Source organism: Strix uralensis, chromosome 15 (genome assembly GCF_047716275.1).
Source record: "Strix uralensis isolate ZFMK-TIS-50842 chromosome 15, bStrUra1, whole genome shotgun sequence".
Lineage (NCBI taxonomy): Eukaryota > Metazoa > Chordata > Aves > Strigiformes > Strigidae > Strix > Strix uralensis.
This window is the reverse complement of record NC_133986.1, coordinates 8,718,828-8,735,888: the sequence shown is the minus strand read 5'-3', so window position 1 is coordinate 8,735,888 and position 17,061 is coordinate 8,718,828. Positions and strand designations below refer to the sequence as shown.

Here is a 17,061-nt window from a genome sequence, read left to right as displayed (position 1 = left end):
AATTTGTAGATCTATGAGTGTAGAAGATGTTTTCTGTCCCAGAGACCCAGTGACTAAAGGAATTGGTCTTGTAAGGCGGCTACTGCCAGTCCAGCCAGATCATAATTGTTTGATCATTTGGCCTAAGTGAATTGTATCTCAGGGAGATTATTTCCCAGGGAGTAGAGACCCATTAAAAAAAAATTGCTAACATTTTTGCTAACATGAGCCATTGTTGTTTGTCTCAGAAAGGCTAATGATTGTATAAACATTAAAGTCTATCTTCCCCTCCCTAGAGAATTCCCCTGTAGTTGGGGCTCCAGCACTTTGGTGAGTAGTTTCTAACTGCCGCTTTGCGGGCAAGAGTACTTGCCTTGCTTTTTCTGTGCCACTAACCTGGCATCTTTCAGAAACATGAATTTTAAAGCAAAGAATTTGGAAAGTTCCAACAACAGTTCGTTTATCTGCTCCCTAACACTTTTGATGTGTGTGATGTATAGATAGCCATCTAAACTACCAATTGTATGGATGACCAGTATCCTGGCAGCTGAAGAATGCATCACTTGTGCAGAGAAGGCGGATACGAAATTTGAAAAGTTTTAAATTTGCTGTAGTATTTTCTTTAGTCATGAGTTGTAAACCCTTTAGAATGAAATCATTTCCTTCCACAAAGCCCAGCAGAAGCTTTGTGACGGCTTTTTGGAGGTTTTCTGTTTCAGTACTCAGCTTACAAAGAATATGTTGGCACTACTAGAAATTCAGTGCTCTTCAACCTCTTAGAAGGTTTAACCATATATAGTTCAGTTGAGTTAGCAACCAAAGCTTTTCTTCATTGACAGCTGAGAGCAAGTAAATAAATTATGCTGAGGCACTAATTATTAATTTTATAAAAATAAATTATGCTGAGACACTAGGAGGACTTTTTTAATGTGTGTAAAATCTACTTTTAGAGTTAAAGGACAGGACATAAATGTGTTTTAGATCAGAATATGTGAAGAACAGGATTTCTAAATGCCAGGGAAACTAAAAGTCATCCCCCAACTTTGTGTCATGTAGCACACTTAAGTAACGATAACTGTGTTGTCATGTTGACAAGCAAAAATTTTTGCTACATTACCTAAAACATCACTTGGCAAGGAGCGCCTAGTCTACACAAGTTAGTTTATTGGAAGGCTGTTGTTGTAGAATGACAACTATTTAAAATGAAAAAAGAAGATCTAATGAAAATACAGCATTGGAGAAATTGGCTGTGTTGGGTTGATGTTAATTGTGTCAATATATGAGATGGAAAGGGTGGTATTGATGGACTATATCTCCTAATGAGGTGGAAAGTTAACCGGAATTTAAATTGGGTCATATGGGGAAATTACCATATAGAAACATCTGGTGCAAAGGCAGCCTGTGAATTAAAGTTAACAGTACAGAGCTCGTTCTCAGTCCGGCTGTGGCAGCGGCAGGTGCCTGCCGTAAGGGAATGGTATCTCCATCATAATCAGTTTGGAGTGTTAAATAACAGAAAGTCAGAAAAAGGTGTGTTTGAGTCAGAATCAGGCAGAGGTAACAGCTCAGTTCTCTGCTGTTTCCTGCCTTATCCTTTCTTACATTTTTTTTTTCCCTGTAGGAGAGGATCCAGAAACTCGGCGGTTACGAACTGTGAAAAACATTGCCGATCTTCGACAGAACTTAGAGGAAACTATGTCCAGTTTACGTGGAACCCAGGTCACTCACAGGTAATGACATGACTTTGTTTATAAGAAAATGGACATCATTGTGCTCTTACTTTACATCTCTTAGATCTGACTGGGTTGCATCCTTTAAAAATTGTTAACACTGACAGTGGAAGATACTGATCTTGTACTTCTTGTCTTAAAGCACAGATTCTGAATAATGTTCAGTGTTTGTTGAGATATATGATGAGTAATTGGTGGTGGTGGGTTGTATATAGAATCAAAGGTGGAGAATAATCAGTGCTTGTTAAATGTGTTAGGTGATGTTTGAATATAGGTTACAGTTTAAAATGTTTCTTCATCTTAAACAACTTCAGTGCATTACACCCCTCTCCCCTATGTGTAATATTTTGTTTAAATAAGCAGGTGAACTGCGCTTGACCCACTTCATCAAGTGCATAACTTGAATTCCTGACCAATCTTTGGACAAACAAATTTTTCTAATAGTGTTAGTCATCCATGTATATAACTGCTTTTTCTTTGTAAAGCAGCGTTTGGAAATCTTCAGCAATATTTAAAATATGTTCTAAATAAACAAAGACTATTATTACATTTAAACATTCTGTGACTCAGATCTTCTCAGTGTTGAACAGGAGGCTTGGAGAATAAGCTGTTTGGCCCCTAATGAGGTCGGGGTCCTACTCAGTGCCTTATGGACTCCAGCCCTAAATGAGTTCATGGGGGCAACACTTTATGCTTTGGCTTTGTATCTAAAACTGAGGCAGAGCTTTCAAAGATGAACTCCCAATGCTATTTTTCTTTTCAAATTTCAGTTAATGTGACAGTTCATTATGATTGAATTACTATAACCAGAGGATGCATAGGTTTTTGCAGCGTATATGTAGCATTATATTGCAAATAGTACAATGTTGCTTATTTTAACAAATACCCACAATTAAAAAAAAAAAAAAGCAACAGTCTTTAGTTGAGCAAGAAAGGAAAAGAGGGAGTTCATGTGTGTAAGAGAAGTTGCAGCTATGGATTAGCTGCAAATAAATTAGCTGCAACTAAGCTGTGAGTGTTCAGGGTGTAGTCTTGCAGTCTATACACATCACCTGAAATGTCATGGTGTAGCAATCCCATTTTTAAGGTTCCATATAGCAGTCTACGTTTAATCAAATGCATTTATCTTTTGGATAATTGGAAACTACTTTTGATGCCAATGTCACTGCCAAGATGAGTGGTCACAGCATTCTCAGACCATACTCACACCATACTAGCATTACTGTTGGAAGGGGTGCAACATAATCACACAGTCAGATTCAGAGAATGGAAGATTTCACGTAGCTGACACTTGTCAAAAACTGTATTTACAGGCTGTGACTTAAAATGCTTTTGTAACCAGAGCTCTGCATAAATACTATCAATATTTTGAAAAATAAATTCATGAATATATAAAATCTACTTTGAAAAATAAACTTGTTTTGCCTTTCTTACAGTTTTTTCATTTAATTCTTTCCTCAGTGTAGAAATAGCTACCGTGTTAGTGCTGGACACGTCTCCAGAGTATTAGGACTTTCATGGATGCAGCCAAAAAAAAAAGAAAATGTATCAGAAAAATAGTACTTGAGTTGGTTTTCCTTTAGTCAGCGTAATATCCCACTCCCTTGCCTAGAGTGGCAAACCCATGGTGTAATAGAGTTATATATGACTGAAGATGAAAAAGTTATTCTTTGATACTGTGGATAATCGTTAAAAAGTTCCTGCTTAAGTCTTCTCACATGTATGTTGAACACTTGGTGACCTGGGTGCAAGAGTATCATTATTTAAGAACAGTGTTGGAGGAACCAACACCTCGATTACTCTGTTCAATTTTGGGCCCCTCACTACAAAAAGGACATGGAATTACTCGAGCGTGTCCAGAGAAGGGCAACAAAGCTGGTGAAGGGTCTGGAGCACAGGTCTGATGGGGAGCGGCTGAGGGAATTGGGGGGGTTTAGTCTGGAGAAGAGGAGGCTGAGGGGAGACCTCATCGCCCTCTACAGCTACCTGAAAGGAGGGTGCAGAGAGGGGGGATGCGTCTCTTGAACCAAGGAACAAGCGACAGGACAAGAGGGAATGGCCTCAAGCTGCGCCAGGGCAAGGTTAGACTGGCTCTTAGGAAGTATTTCTTTCCAGAAGGGGTTGTTGGGCGTTGGAATGGGCTGCCCAGGGAGATGGTGGAGTGCCCATCCCTGGAGGTGTTGAAGAGTGGGGTTGACCCAGCGCTGAGGGATCTGGTGGAGTTGAGAACGGTCAGTGTGAGGTTCATGGTTGGACTGGAAGATCTTCAAGGTCTTTTCCAACCGAGATGATTCTGTGAATGGACTATCTCTCTCAAGGCATTGTAGCAGATAAATTCTGTTAATGCTGTAACTTGGTGAGTGTTTGGTGTGTAGGGTCTTGCATTTACCTGAAATCTCACGGTGCTCCATATACGTTTAATCAAATGCATTTCTTTTTTTTTTAAGCACATTGGAAACTACATTTGACACCAACGTCACTACCGAGATAAGTGGCCGCAGCATCCTCAGCTTGACGGGACGACCGACCCCCTTATCATGGAGACTGGGGCAGTCCAGCCCTCGCCTGCAGGCAGGTGATGCTCCATCGATGGGAAACGGGTATCCTCCGCGAGGCAACGCCAGCCGCTTCATCAACACCGAGTCAGGACGTTACATGTATTCGGCACCTCTGCGGAGGCAGCTGGCGTCTCGCGGGAGCAGTGTCTGCCACGTGGACATCTCGGACAAGGGAAGTGATGAAATCGATCTGGAAGGCATCACCATGGATGCCACCGGCTATATGAGCGATGGGGATGTGCTGGGCAAGAATATCAGAGCTGATGACATCACAAGTGGGTAAGTGCCTTTATTTTTCTTCCTAAATACTATACTTCAAGTGATTTTTCAATTATGTTTAATGCCATTGTATTCCTGTGATTATTTGGAGAAAGAAAAAAAAATCCCCAAAGATATTCTACCAGTTTTCATAAGCGTTTAGAGGGACAGGTCATTATCACAGTTAATTTAGTCAGTGAGATTTAAGCACACGATTTAAGTTTTAAGTGCATGTTAAGAAGATATTCCTATATATGAATATACTCTTGTACATGATTAAATGTTTTCCCGATTCAGGGTTTATTGTGGTCGGCAAATACATGCTGCAATGTTCATTTATGCCCAGAAGATGGGGCGAGTGAGGCGTTTGCTGTACTTTTACTGAACCCTTTTGCTGTCTGAACATTTTGGAGGGAAATGAGTTTACATCTCTGTGTAGGGTAAAATAGTTGTATGCGCAAAATAAAGTCTAAAGAACAAGTTAGTGTGCAGAAATATAAACTGATAGGCAATTATTAACAATGGTGTATGTCAACATTTTACCTCTGCCTTGACTGGAAAAAGCATTTGTTCTTTGATCCAAAGTCAGTATTCAATTCATTATGTCCATTTTCAGTTCCTTCTAGAAAGTATAGTCATTTTTTCTTAGCTCAAGTACATCAGCATTACACTGATGTTAAAACTGATCTTTGAGATGTAAATGCTATATTTATTTTGTGGCAGCTTTTTCCCTGTCTGGCCATCTTACATCCTTTGCTTTTCTGTAATTTTTTTATAAGTGACATTTCTTGTAGCACTGGCTTATTTGGAAGATTTAGTGTCTCTTACTGAAATAGGTGGAATCCAGCTGCTGATTTGTCACTAACTTAACCAGTTAAGTTACACAATCTGGAAACCTCCATTAATTCCGTCCTTTGTGAATATTTGTATGTTTTCACACTGTCCTTTTTAAGAAGTCAAACACTTTATTTTTAATTCTTCATTAGGGAAGTATATAGTAAAGAAGCCGATGCAAAAAGCAGCATAAAATTCTGTTTCAGATAAAGCACCCCGGTAGCTGTTGCTGCATTAATACTACATCGTGTCACTAAAGCACCTTGTGTTTTCTCAAATAAATCAACTTACACCTGAATTTGGCAGTGTTCATTGTAATAACAGTTACTGCTTTTCCTCTGGGCTATGACTTTTATTTAAACTGGTGGCTGTAGTTTGGTCTAAAAGTGAGGAAAGTAAGTTCTGAGTAGCACTATGGTTTCTATAAAACACCTGGAGTATGAACTGAGAAGTGTCCCTGGCAGAGTTGTGTCAGTTCAGGCTTCTGCTGCTCATATCCTAGAGGAGCCCCAGTCTTTGCAGATCTTTACATAGTGTATGAAGTTCAGATTCCAGGTTGAGGAAAAGGAAAGAATAAGAAAGCTGTTGAGTTTTTAAATGATATTTCCAGAGAAATCTGTGCCTTCGCTCATCTCTGTGTATCATTTCCTTTTCTGTGTCTATCTGGCCATCCTGTAGGATAAAAAATGGAAGTCTCTGTAGTCTGAAAATGTAAGAGTGGTCTTTGGATTCTGGGTCTAAGGGACTAATAATGTAATAAAATGTGTTTGCCAGTTGGTACCTCTGTCACCAAAGCAGCGAGTTATATACCAAGAATAATACCAAGAATGGTGAATGCATCATTTAGCAGAAGAGTCATATACTGCACAGCACCTCGCTCCTAGCCTTGAGTGTTAGAACATCTTTAATTGACTACCTGACACTTATTTCCCACTAGTTTTTAAAGGAGGGAGATAACCTTCAGTTTTTACTCATATAACCAGTCACAGATTGATAAATGAGATGACAGCTTAAAGTTCTTAGGACAAGAAGAGTTATGTGTACAAATGTCTTTTTCTTTTCCATATTTTTTGCCTTTAGCTACAAAAGCCTATTTTGCTAAATAATGTGAGTTGGTTCATTGATTTATACAGCATTATTGTAGCCATTGACTAAATTCCAAGGGCAGAATCTGTGTTGTAGGTCAATCCCTCATCAGAAAGATCCAGCTCCATTTCCAGGTTGTGGTCAGGGTTTGGAGGTTGGGGGATTTGGAGGTCCTCTTGTTGCTGCACTGGTGGGCATTTGGAGGGAGTGTTCGGGGAAGCAGCCCCACAGTGTTGGGGTTGCATAGTCTGTGGGGAGTAATTGTCTGTGCAGATTCCCCGAGAAGGGAGTATTGCAGTACTGAATTGCAATAACAGCATTGGATATAATCCCAGGACCAATGGAGAGAGATAAAAAATGAGGGTGTTACCTTTGGTGAATCTCACTGACACCTAATAATGCTGGACTACCATCTCCAGTGTGAACAGATGTTTTGGTAGCCTGTTTCATAAGTTATCTTCCCCTATGTCGGTTTATTCCCGGTAATAAAAAAATAGGATAGCATTGTGTTTTTGTGGCAGAGGAATAACACACCGCTTAGAAGTCGGGGAGGTTGCTTGTAAAGAAAGCATCTGAGTGACTTGCTGCAGAACAAATCTCTGAGATCAATGTTAGGGCAAACAAGCCCAGTATTTCCAGAAGCTGAGTTACAGTATGTGGAAAGCAGCACAAGAGGGCATTTATAGCATGAATAGCTCTTTATTAGCTGGTATGTGTTTCACTTTGTCATTTTTCAGAATTGCTACAATCCTGCAGTCTGAAAACCTTGGATCTGTGTTTTCATTGGCAAACTGATAGGGAAGGAAGCCAAAATATTTGTTACAGCCAAAATAAATCCAATAGCCAAGACAAACTATTCTAGCCCTGTGATCCTGATGCTTTCTCTGAAATGTACTGGGTCATGGGAAGTTTCGTTTGGCCTCCTTTAATAAATCTGCTCAAGCAGAGCTCTGGCAGACACCAGGATTGCTTTCATAGGGTTAGAAAGAGTATCTTTTCCAAACGGGCAGAGAATATCTCTTAAACAAAGGAAGTCTCCAGGGAGTGGATCAAAGGTAAGAAGTTGTCTTATTGTGGGAGCTAAAACATGAACCGAACGACAAAGTAACAGGACTAGGATTTGTGTGAGGTGGGGAGCAAGCACCCAACCACCTCTTCCAGCAGCTGGCTGAGCTCGAGGCTTCAGAGCTTCATCAGAAAGTGGCATCTCTAATGAGATTGTAGAGTTAATTTCCTTTTTATCTGTCCTTGGAATGGAGCAACAGAGCTGTTAAAAATTCTTTTAATTTAATTAATCCTCTGCCCCTGTTTTCATTACCTTGGTGTGCAGCTTTCTATGCAGAATTAACAGGGTGGATATACTGATTAGTGCTGGTCACAGATTTTCTCAGGAAATGGCTTTGGGTCTGCAAACGCAGCTTGTCAAAACAATTTTTTGCAGAAGCGTGGCTGTTCCAGCTATGTTCCAAGAAAATGTAGATTTGATGATTTGACAGCTCAGCCACCCTAGAGCCTGATCTTCAAGGCAGGGCAGATGTGAGCAGCCCCGTGCACGGACCGTGAGTCTGCTGCACACCAGGCTGGGCTCTGGGGCATGCCCAGCTCACTCTTTGGAGTGCATCTCATTAAGAAACGTTAGCTAGTGACTCTCGTACCTCCCTTAGCCAGCCTAGCAGCAAACTGCTCCCTCAGCTATTAGACAAGGACAGAAGTGCTCAGCCTGCATACAGTGTTCAGAGGCCCTATGCTAAAATTCTCCTTTCAGCAACCTCCCGCGGGTACAGCAGCTGCTGGCAGGGGAGGAAGAGGCTTTTTACCGTTTTATTAACCTCGCCATTTATTTGATGCTTTGGGGCCAATACGTTACCATGCCATATCTCTTTTTCTGTAAACTCTTAATGTGTTTCTGTGTGCGATGCTCATGGGATTATGATTCCTTCTTGTTTATTCAAGCCTTTGTGCTCTCCAGGGATCTTTCTACAAGCACTACAAGCAGGTGAATTGGGAACATGGATGAAAGGATGGTAAAAGGGAGAGAAGGCCACTCTGGGCTGGGGAACCAGGCTTCACCCCCTGCTTCTGCTCAGGTCACTCAAACCCAGACAAAATCGTGGTATCCTAAGGTAGAAATCATCTTTGTGGTGCAGAGGCCTGTCTGCCCGTGAGTAACATGAACCAAAACCATCATTGAGATAGAGTTCTCTTGTAGGCTGAAATTTAGGAGTTCTATTAGGAGGCAAAGAAGAGTTTGATATGAAGAGCTGACACTGAGGCCTGATCTCATTGCGTGTTGACGTGTAATTTGTGTCTGTAGGATTCTTGTGGCTCAGTTGCTTGCTTTTGTTCTATTTATCAGTTAGACAGCGACACATCTTTTTCAGATGTCAGGCTCATATGTGGCGCAACAGACCTTCCCTTGGGCTAAGGGTTTAGAGAGAGAAAAGGAGGACTATGCAGTTTGCTGCTAATGAGAATTTGTTCTTGGTAGCAGTAGGTAAGAGAAACCATTTCCTTCCAAGCTGTCTGCAACAGGAATGGTTGCTTCTCCAGGTAACGTGTGGCTAGCTAGAAATCAAGAGTGACAGTAGTAATCATGGTCTGAATGAGAGCCTGTTCACCCTCTACATTGATTCAATGCTAGATACAGTCTTTTCTAGCCGATTTTTTGCCACGGTCATTACCACTGTATTTTTTCTGTATGCTTTGAGTTACAGTGGGTTAGTAATTTTACTGGACATTGCTCTCTAAATGGTATGATTTTAGTGATAATATTTTATCTAAAGATAGTGGATGGATAAAACTGCATTCCTTATATGGCTATAACACTTCAACATGACTGAGAATCATTAGCAGGTTTATTTTATTTTTCTTCTCTGTTTGAGCAGAGTGTTTATTTAAACTGCCTTCTGTCTGCTGGGACTGGCTTCTTACATTTTGATCTTTTCAACATTGTAGAATAGTAGCTATATATGGTAAATAGATAATTAATGCAAATAATGAAGGGGTCAGGCAAGTGAACTCAAAAATTTTGACTTTTATGAAAATGTATAAGGAAACCTTGACTTCTGACTTCTTAGTAAACTGTGTTGAAGCTGGTTCAGAACTAGCTTTTGGACTTTGTCATAGATGACCTGGTGTTGTGAGAATGAAAAGAAAAAATTATGGCAGTGTTTAAATCAAAATAATATTCTTATTCCAAGAACTGCACTTAAAGTTCCTTACAGGTGACATGACTAGAATATTACATAAGGATTTTCAATATTATTAATGTTGTATATTATTTTAAATATTCTTAAATACTGCACTCAGCTCAGGAGTGGTGCTGGCATCAGCTTCATCCATAAAACAGTGTTTGGTCATTTACCACAAACCGTATCTCAGATAAATCACTCTCATAGAACTTTTCTTGCAGAGTAGCATTCAGCGTAGGAAGACATCATAGGCTTATACGTCATAACATTAGATAAGCTGGAATCAAGCTTTTTATTCAGTATACTGCTAAAAAGGGCCATAGGTCAGTAAAACCAACTCTCGACTTGTGGTGTGTTGCATTTTTTGCTTACTTAGTACATACTGTCCTATTGTCAAGGACTACCAAAATTCCATTTAATAGCCATTATCCCACTCGGCGCTTGCTTCTGTAATAAACACCTCAGCAGTGTTTGAACTGCTGCTTCAGTGCCAACAGGTTTTTGTAATTTGAGCAAAAGGACAGCTTCTGGATGAAACACGGTCCCACTCTGGGGCTAGCCGGTAGAGGGGGATGCAGTCATACACAGTTTGTCGATGTGGATCGTCTGCAGGCAAGGAGGAGGCAGAGGGAGTCGATAGTCGCTGTGGAGTGACTCTTCCTTCGCTGCTGACCCTGCTGAGCACCTGTGGAGAAGCAGCACCACTCCCTTGTTGCTTCTCTTTGGTCGCATGTCATTCCCCTCCCTAAGAAAATTAAAGAGGACAATGCGAAATGGATCGCTCATTCTATAGCTTATTTCAGTGATTTTCATTTTCAGATTCTGAGAAAGGATTTAGGCATTTAAATCAAAATTGGCATATGCAAAACCCTATTGAACAGCTGCCCAACTCTGGTGGATCTTCAGCTTGCTCCAGGCTGGCAGCCTGTGCTTGGTGGGTGGGATCATTGTCTTAAGTAACGTGTTTTCACCCCTGTTTCACTGGGGTGCACACCTGAAAGAATTAACGTCTTGGGTGTTTTCCAGTCTTGTCTGCCTCATTTTGTCAGGTCACTGTCTCTGGTCACCTCTCCCAGGATGGGTCATTCATTTTATGTTAGCAAATGACTGGGCAGATTTCTGAAACCACCTGGGAATTGGAACCCCAGGGCTTAGCCCTTCCTCCTTCTGAATGCTGCAATGGCTGTGCTATGATTTACTCTCCTTTGTGTGAGTGAACCTTCCAGTGTAGTGACCCATTTGGGTTTCACTGGCCCAGCTCCAGTCAGGTGGATAGCTGATGCCCTTTTCCATCCCCAGGAGAGCATTTAGTGTGGCGTTAGTGTTAGCTTAGTCCACTTGTCAGATGATGACTTCAGTGAGATGAGTAGTGTGGGTTTTAATCTCCTCACACAGAGAAGGGAGCAGGGGTTTTTTTAATTACCTTTTTGTGCTGCTCACCTTCAATCTCGGTATGCTGGACATAGATTTGGGCTAGAGAGGCTTTGCGGTAGACCCCAGATTTAGCATCTGCTATGGCCCGGTTCCTGCATACAGGCAACTCTTGCAGCTCTGCACCAAGGCCTCTAAATCACACAATTTAGGATTAACTTGATGGTCTCACTGGATTAAACTAAACCTGCTCAAAATTAAAGATACAGTTTGGGAAAAATGTGGGGAAACAGCAATAAATGTAGTTAAGCAAGACTACATTTTTAAAAATAATTATGCTTTTACTGGTCATTTGGTTACAAGGGGAAAAATTCTTCTAATCCTAATGAAGTCCTAATGCTCTAATGAAGCCCTCGTGTCTCCTAACAAAGTCACTGAAGAGTCACTGTCCAAATTCCTCCATGAAATCTGGGGAGGATCTGTCCTAGTCTCTTCCCATGAGTTTTCTCAGGTCTTGCTATCTTCTTGTACATATGTTAATCATCTGGCTTCTTTGAAGCCTGCTTTGGGGGCTGTTCATAGTTAATATTGGCATTTGAAGTCTCATTGTCGTAGCCAGGGTTCTCCTTCAAGATACAGTGCTCCATTCATTTCTGAAGGGCTGTTCAACTCCAAGATAGATGAAGAGGAGTAAGTAAAGCTTTAACCTATTCTTTTGTCTCATTAACAGCCTAAAGAAAGGGAGAGAAATTGAGGCAATCGAGGAGAACATAAAATAGTATTTATAATTTAATATAAAAATTTCAAAATAATCTTATTCTACTATAGCTTTTGAAAGTCCAGTTATCTTAAATGGATGCTTTTCACTGCCTAATCCATGTCATCATCATGGATGGGCTGGCAAGATTTGTAAAAGAGTTTTTAAAATGATGCTGGAGCAAGCCCTCTTCCTTGAGAGGAAGGTGATTTTAAGTTTAAGGTGCACTTGGTGGACAGGTTGAGCGAGTGTTGGAAAGAGGATCATATAATAGAAGAGTCTCCTCTGAAACAGGAATGGATGCAGTGATGTAAGAGATGCCTATTTTCAGTCTAATATTCTTCTCTTATATACTGACAGTTTCTCTTGAACTAGATCTATCTAAGACTGCTAATTCCACAGGAAACTGGTTTCTTCAGAAGCTTGGTAAGAAGCCATTGTCATGGAGGGAACAGATGTGGGGGCATGTGTGAGATCTAACCTGGAGTGAGTGCAGCCACCCAAGTCCCTTCCAGGCTATACAGTCCTTGGAAATCCTTCCCTTAGCAAATGCAAGTTTTATAGCAACAAGCCTTCTTGAAAGGGAGACCCAGCTGAGAAGATAGGTAGAAATAAATTTAGCCCTGGGCAGCAATGCCCTAAAAGTGTTATCTGATGGCTGCTGAATGACTTGTGTGCCAGGCAGTCTTAATACATCTCCAATAGAAAAGTATTGATTTCACAGAAGCCACTTCTTTCTGTAGATTTCTTCTTTTTTTTTCCCAGAAGAAGATCTGAGGGTTAAGTAGTTAATGGGGGTGAACTTGTTTTGTGTCTGGACTGGTTTGGACAGTGAGAATAAGCAGCTACCGTTCATGTTATTAGTGATTTACAGGTGAGAGGTTTCTCCAAGTAAACAATGAAACTAAAATATACTTATTAAGTTTTGCATAATCTCATTTTTCCAGTCTTACACATTAGTGGAACAGGTATCTGCTTCTTCCCAGCAGTGATAGGATTTTTGAGACTGCAAGTCACTGTTATTTCTGCATTTACTCCACTTCTGGGTTTGAGCATCTTCAAAACAATTCATACTTCATTCGTTAGTTTGTTAATTGCAAGTAGTTACTGATTATTATTAAAAGTCTATTAATTTTGGATGAAATGAGCAATAGGTTTGTGTTTCTCTGAACCTGAAAGGTAATATTTGGTCTAAAGTTAGGGATTTGGGCATTGAGTTAGCAGTCCCAACCTGAAAGCTCAGGACTTAATCCTGTTCCTGTATACCTTTGTTGAAATTCCCATGGATAAAAGAATGGAATTTAAACCAGTCACAGGCCTTGTAGACAAGGTTTATGTTCAGCCCTCTGGTTAGAGAGATCAAGTACTGTGCCGATGTGGTGGGCATCGTAACAGAGAGTAGTCAGGCAAGAATAATGGGTGGAAAGACTTCGGGGGGGAAACATGGGGAAAGGTCATACGGTCTAATTCCAATGTCATGATGGAAAATACAGACCAAATTCATATTAAACTGAGAAATTTGGGGTTGCCATCATCCTGCTGTGAGGCTAGAATTTCTTTTTCAGTCAGATTTGGAACATATTCCTGGTTGCAATAGCAGGACCGTTTTGGTCTCGTTTATCATATTTCCAAAACAGCAGTGGAGAATTTTCTGCTGTTGGTTTTTAGCAACTGGCAAAGTTAGACTCCTTTGATACTCAGAGCTTGTTAAGCCTCTTGATCTTGTTTTAACTGACTGTAATGACAAGGCAGATGAAGCCTAGTGAAAAGAAACGTTTAAAGGAAAGCATTAAGGATAACAGTGCTATTGCTGCAGCTAAAAGAGAATGCTTTGGCATGTCAAAGCGGATGTTGATGCACAGAATAATCCAAAAACTGTAATTCCTAGAAGTTTTTTGTTTCTTCAAGTTTCAAGCACTTGGGTTGCTGGGCAGGTCTGCTGCCAGGAGGCACCTGGGCAGCTCTTTCCAAACTAACCTTGAATTCAAAGCACCAAGAAGGCAGGAGCACCTGGGCTGCCAAAGTCAGCTCCAGTTCTGGGGCACGTTGCTGCTCTCCTGCTTGTGGATTTGGGATTAGGGAGCCATGTGATGCTGAGCAGGTCAGGGTAGGCTTGCCTGGACTGTTGTGTGCTGCTGACTGACCTGCTGCTCCTTCTGTTCCTAATACTTAAGTAAAGAATGCCTGTCTCTTGGCTATCTATTTTCAAAATTGGAAAATTCATACTCATACATTAAGGAGTGAAATGAATATATATGAAGTGGTAGAGTTGTCAGACCATAAAAGTAGGTGTGCTGTTGGCTGGCTGGATAAGTGGGTAAGTAGGGAGTGCGGACAGAAGTCAAGTGACTCAGACCGCTGGGTTTTACAGATCCCTGACATAACCCGTTCCTGTTTCCTCAGCGTGCCTTTCAGGAAAGGGAAATAAATCACTTCAGCATCAGAAATACCCTAAAAATATTGCACTTGGAAGGACTTATTACAGCATTCAAAATTTCAGAGGCACAGAAAAGGCGATCTGGATAAAGAAAAGAGAAGTTCAAAGGTCCACGTTGTCCAGGGAACTCCAAAACAAATTACTTTATGCCTGTAATACAGGGCAGGGAGCCACTTACAGGAAAAAGTGTCACCTAGAAAGTGGGCTGTAAGTTCCAGTTGTGTGTTAGAAGTGCATAATACTGCTCTTGTTCAACCTGAGTCTTTTCATAGTCAGAGAAGTTTGGTTAATTTTGTTTCCTTGCTGATGAAGAGTGAAACTCTAGAGATGAGTATTAAGCATTTTTTCCTGAAAAGATTAGAAATTCCCTTTAACCATCCTCACTGTCCATTCATTAAGTGTTATTATATTCGACTTCATTAAAGGCAGTCATTCTCCATTGGCTGTTGGTACCATTCCTAAAGCTATTAAATTTTTTGAACGTGTAGAATTTACTCATCTGTATAAAAGTCACAGAGTCTGGATACTATGCTTTTTCCCTAATCATACTTTGAAGTGCTTGTTTTTGCACTGAGTGTGCTTGTAGAGTTCTTAGGATTCATGAATCTGGCAAGGCATCTAGTACAAATTTGTCATTTTTTTAATAAGAAAAGTTACACCTAATCAATAACTGGCCTAATACAATTGTTTGGACTGCAGTGGGTCATTGTAGAGGAGAGGCTAGCATACTGGCATTCCATATTGAGTAGGTGTGTGATAGGGTAATAAATTCAGTTAGTGTTGAGTACCGTTAGAATTATACACATGCAGGATAATATTTCCTGGTTTTATTCCTCCCTGAGTAAAACCTTATAAGATTGTCTTTAGAAAAATATACCTTCATTATATTCTCCTTTCTCATAAAGCAAGAATCTGCAGCAATAGTAACATTGTATTCATAAAGGCAAGATGGTTTCTGAGAGCCAAAACAGCATTAAGTGTGAAGGGATGAAGAGGAAGAAGGAAGAGAAAGCAATGGCTGGAGGTTTGTGGCACCAGTAATTTTTAATATCCTTTGTAATAACCAATGGATAGAAGAGAGTTTACTTTTTTTTTTCATTTATTTTCAAGTGTATTTATTGGAAATGCGTTTTTCTCCACAGAATTTATAAACTAGTACCTTTCCTCCTTCTTTCACCTCACTGTTGCATGCAGGATTCAGGCATCGTTGGTTTTGGCATCTTTTTGGAATTAAACATTCTTGGGTAGAGGACATTGCATGTAATAAAAAAAAAAAAAAGATATAAAACTTTCAATCTGTGATTACACAAACCTGTTTCAAAATACAAAAATCTATCTTGTGTTGTTCTGGCATGTAAGAAACTTGTCCTGTTGGTATAGCAGGTAAAAGTCATCATCTATGTTCTTTTTTACAGGGTCTTGGTTAGAAAAACTCACAATCTAGATGTCAAAGATGCCAAAGGCATCCAGGTTCCATTGACTTCTGTAAAATTTATGAGCGCTTAAAACCAATGAAAATCTGACTGTTAGTTTTCAGTTTGATGCAACTGCCGAATTATTCTAATCTATCATCTTGCTGAGCTTCCACGTAGAGGATGAAATCTGTTGATGCTGGTGAAAAGGCTTTCCATTGATTTCAACGTTGCTAACTCTTAAGTTATATTTTATTTCACATATTCTGTGTTATTCTGAGTAATAAGTACGGAGAACAATCCATCTCAGGTGTAGTTGTTCTTTTTTATCAAAGGACTAGTCGTATGCCAGAAATCTGACAGCAAAGCCCAAAGCTGCACTTTCCAGTACGTGTACAACGGGTATTCATACAAAAACGTGTTTCATGTGCAGACAAGTATGTGCAATAAACCAACTAGCGTATGTACATTAGACGTTTTTGCAAAATGCTGCTTGCCTGTTTGTATAACGATACAGTCTCAAGCTCAGCTTTTCTTTCCCTTTCTTTTATTTTAGTAGCTTAGGGAAAAAATATTCTTCCACAATAAAATATTTATACTATGTCAAACAGAAGTTAAAATGCTAGACCTAAGGCAAATTCCACATGAGTTACAGTGCAACTGCCCCTCATGTTTTGTACAGTCTTTGTTTATGAGTTTGGAGAATCATGTCCCCACAGATTTGCTGAACAGAGAATACTCTTGTGTCTGACTTGCTGGGCTTAGCAACCTCTTTGTTAGACTCCCTAGAGAGACTCCTGGGTTGTTCCTGGGAAGGCCCTGTGCAGATTTATACATCTGACTGAAATGCTAACCAGCAGATTGTGCAAGGCTTCTTGACTGTCTACCATCCTGTTTTTATAAATGTAGTAATCGAATTTGACTTGAGTGAAGTACATCTGTTGCAGTAACATCTTGCTGGCAGAGGCATTGGTGGCTGCAGCTAGGAGCATCTGTCCTTTCTTGCTGTGGATGAGGGTGTCTCGCTGTTAAGGAGAAACCTCTGTGCCTTGTTAAGCAAGAGGAGGGTGTGCTGTGTATCTGGATATTCTCTGGGCTGCTGTCGATTTGCTAAGAGTGGCTAAAGGATTAAGAGGATACAATCCCATAAACTCCAAACTCAGTGAGGTATGTTACACATCCAACAGTATGCCAGAGAAAGCAGGCGTATTGCTAGAGTTGTTAGAGTCATTTCAGTCTCGGTTGCGTGAAAATCTTTGCAGTGTGTTTACACAGCTATCAGTGCTGCTCATGTAGGTGTACCTGGGCTGACAAACCAGTGGTGGTAGCACAGAGCTCACTCGTCTTGAGAGGTGAATGGGACTTGCCCTTCTAGTTTAAAGCTAGCTCACATATAGCTGTAGTCAGAAATACTTAAAGAAATTAAGCTAAACCAAGAGATAAATCCT

General features: G+C 40.4%; 1 protein-coding gene across 5 annotated transcripts in view; it reads left to right on the top strand.

Annotated features, from left to right (window-relative positions):
- NAV2 (neuron navigator 2) overlaps positions 1-17,061 on the top strand; it is a 423,681-nt gene that overhangs the window by 315,598 nt on the left and 91,022 nt on the right. For all 5 annotated transcript variants that reach the window (XM_074884466.1, XM_074884468.1, XM_074884465.1 and 2 more), the window contains 2 exons: positions 1,601-1,709; positions 4,157-4,546. In XM_074884466.1, the coding sequence (XP_074740567.1) occupies positions 1,601-1,709; positions 4,157-4,546 (499 nt within the window). The remainder of the gene's footprint in view (positions 1-1,600; positions 1,710-4,156; positions 4,547-17,061) is intronic.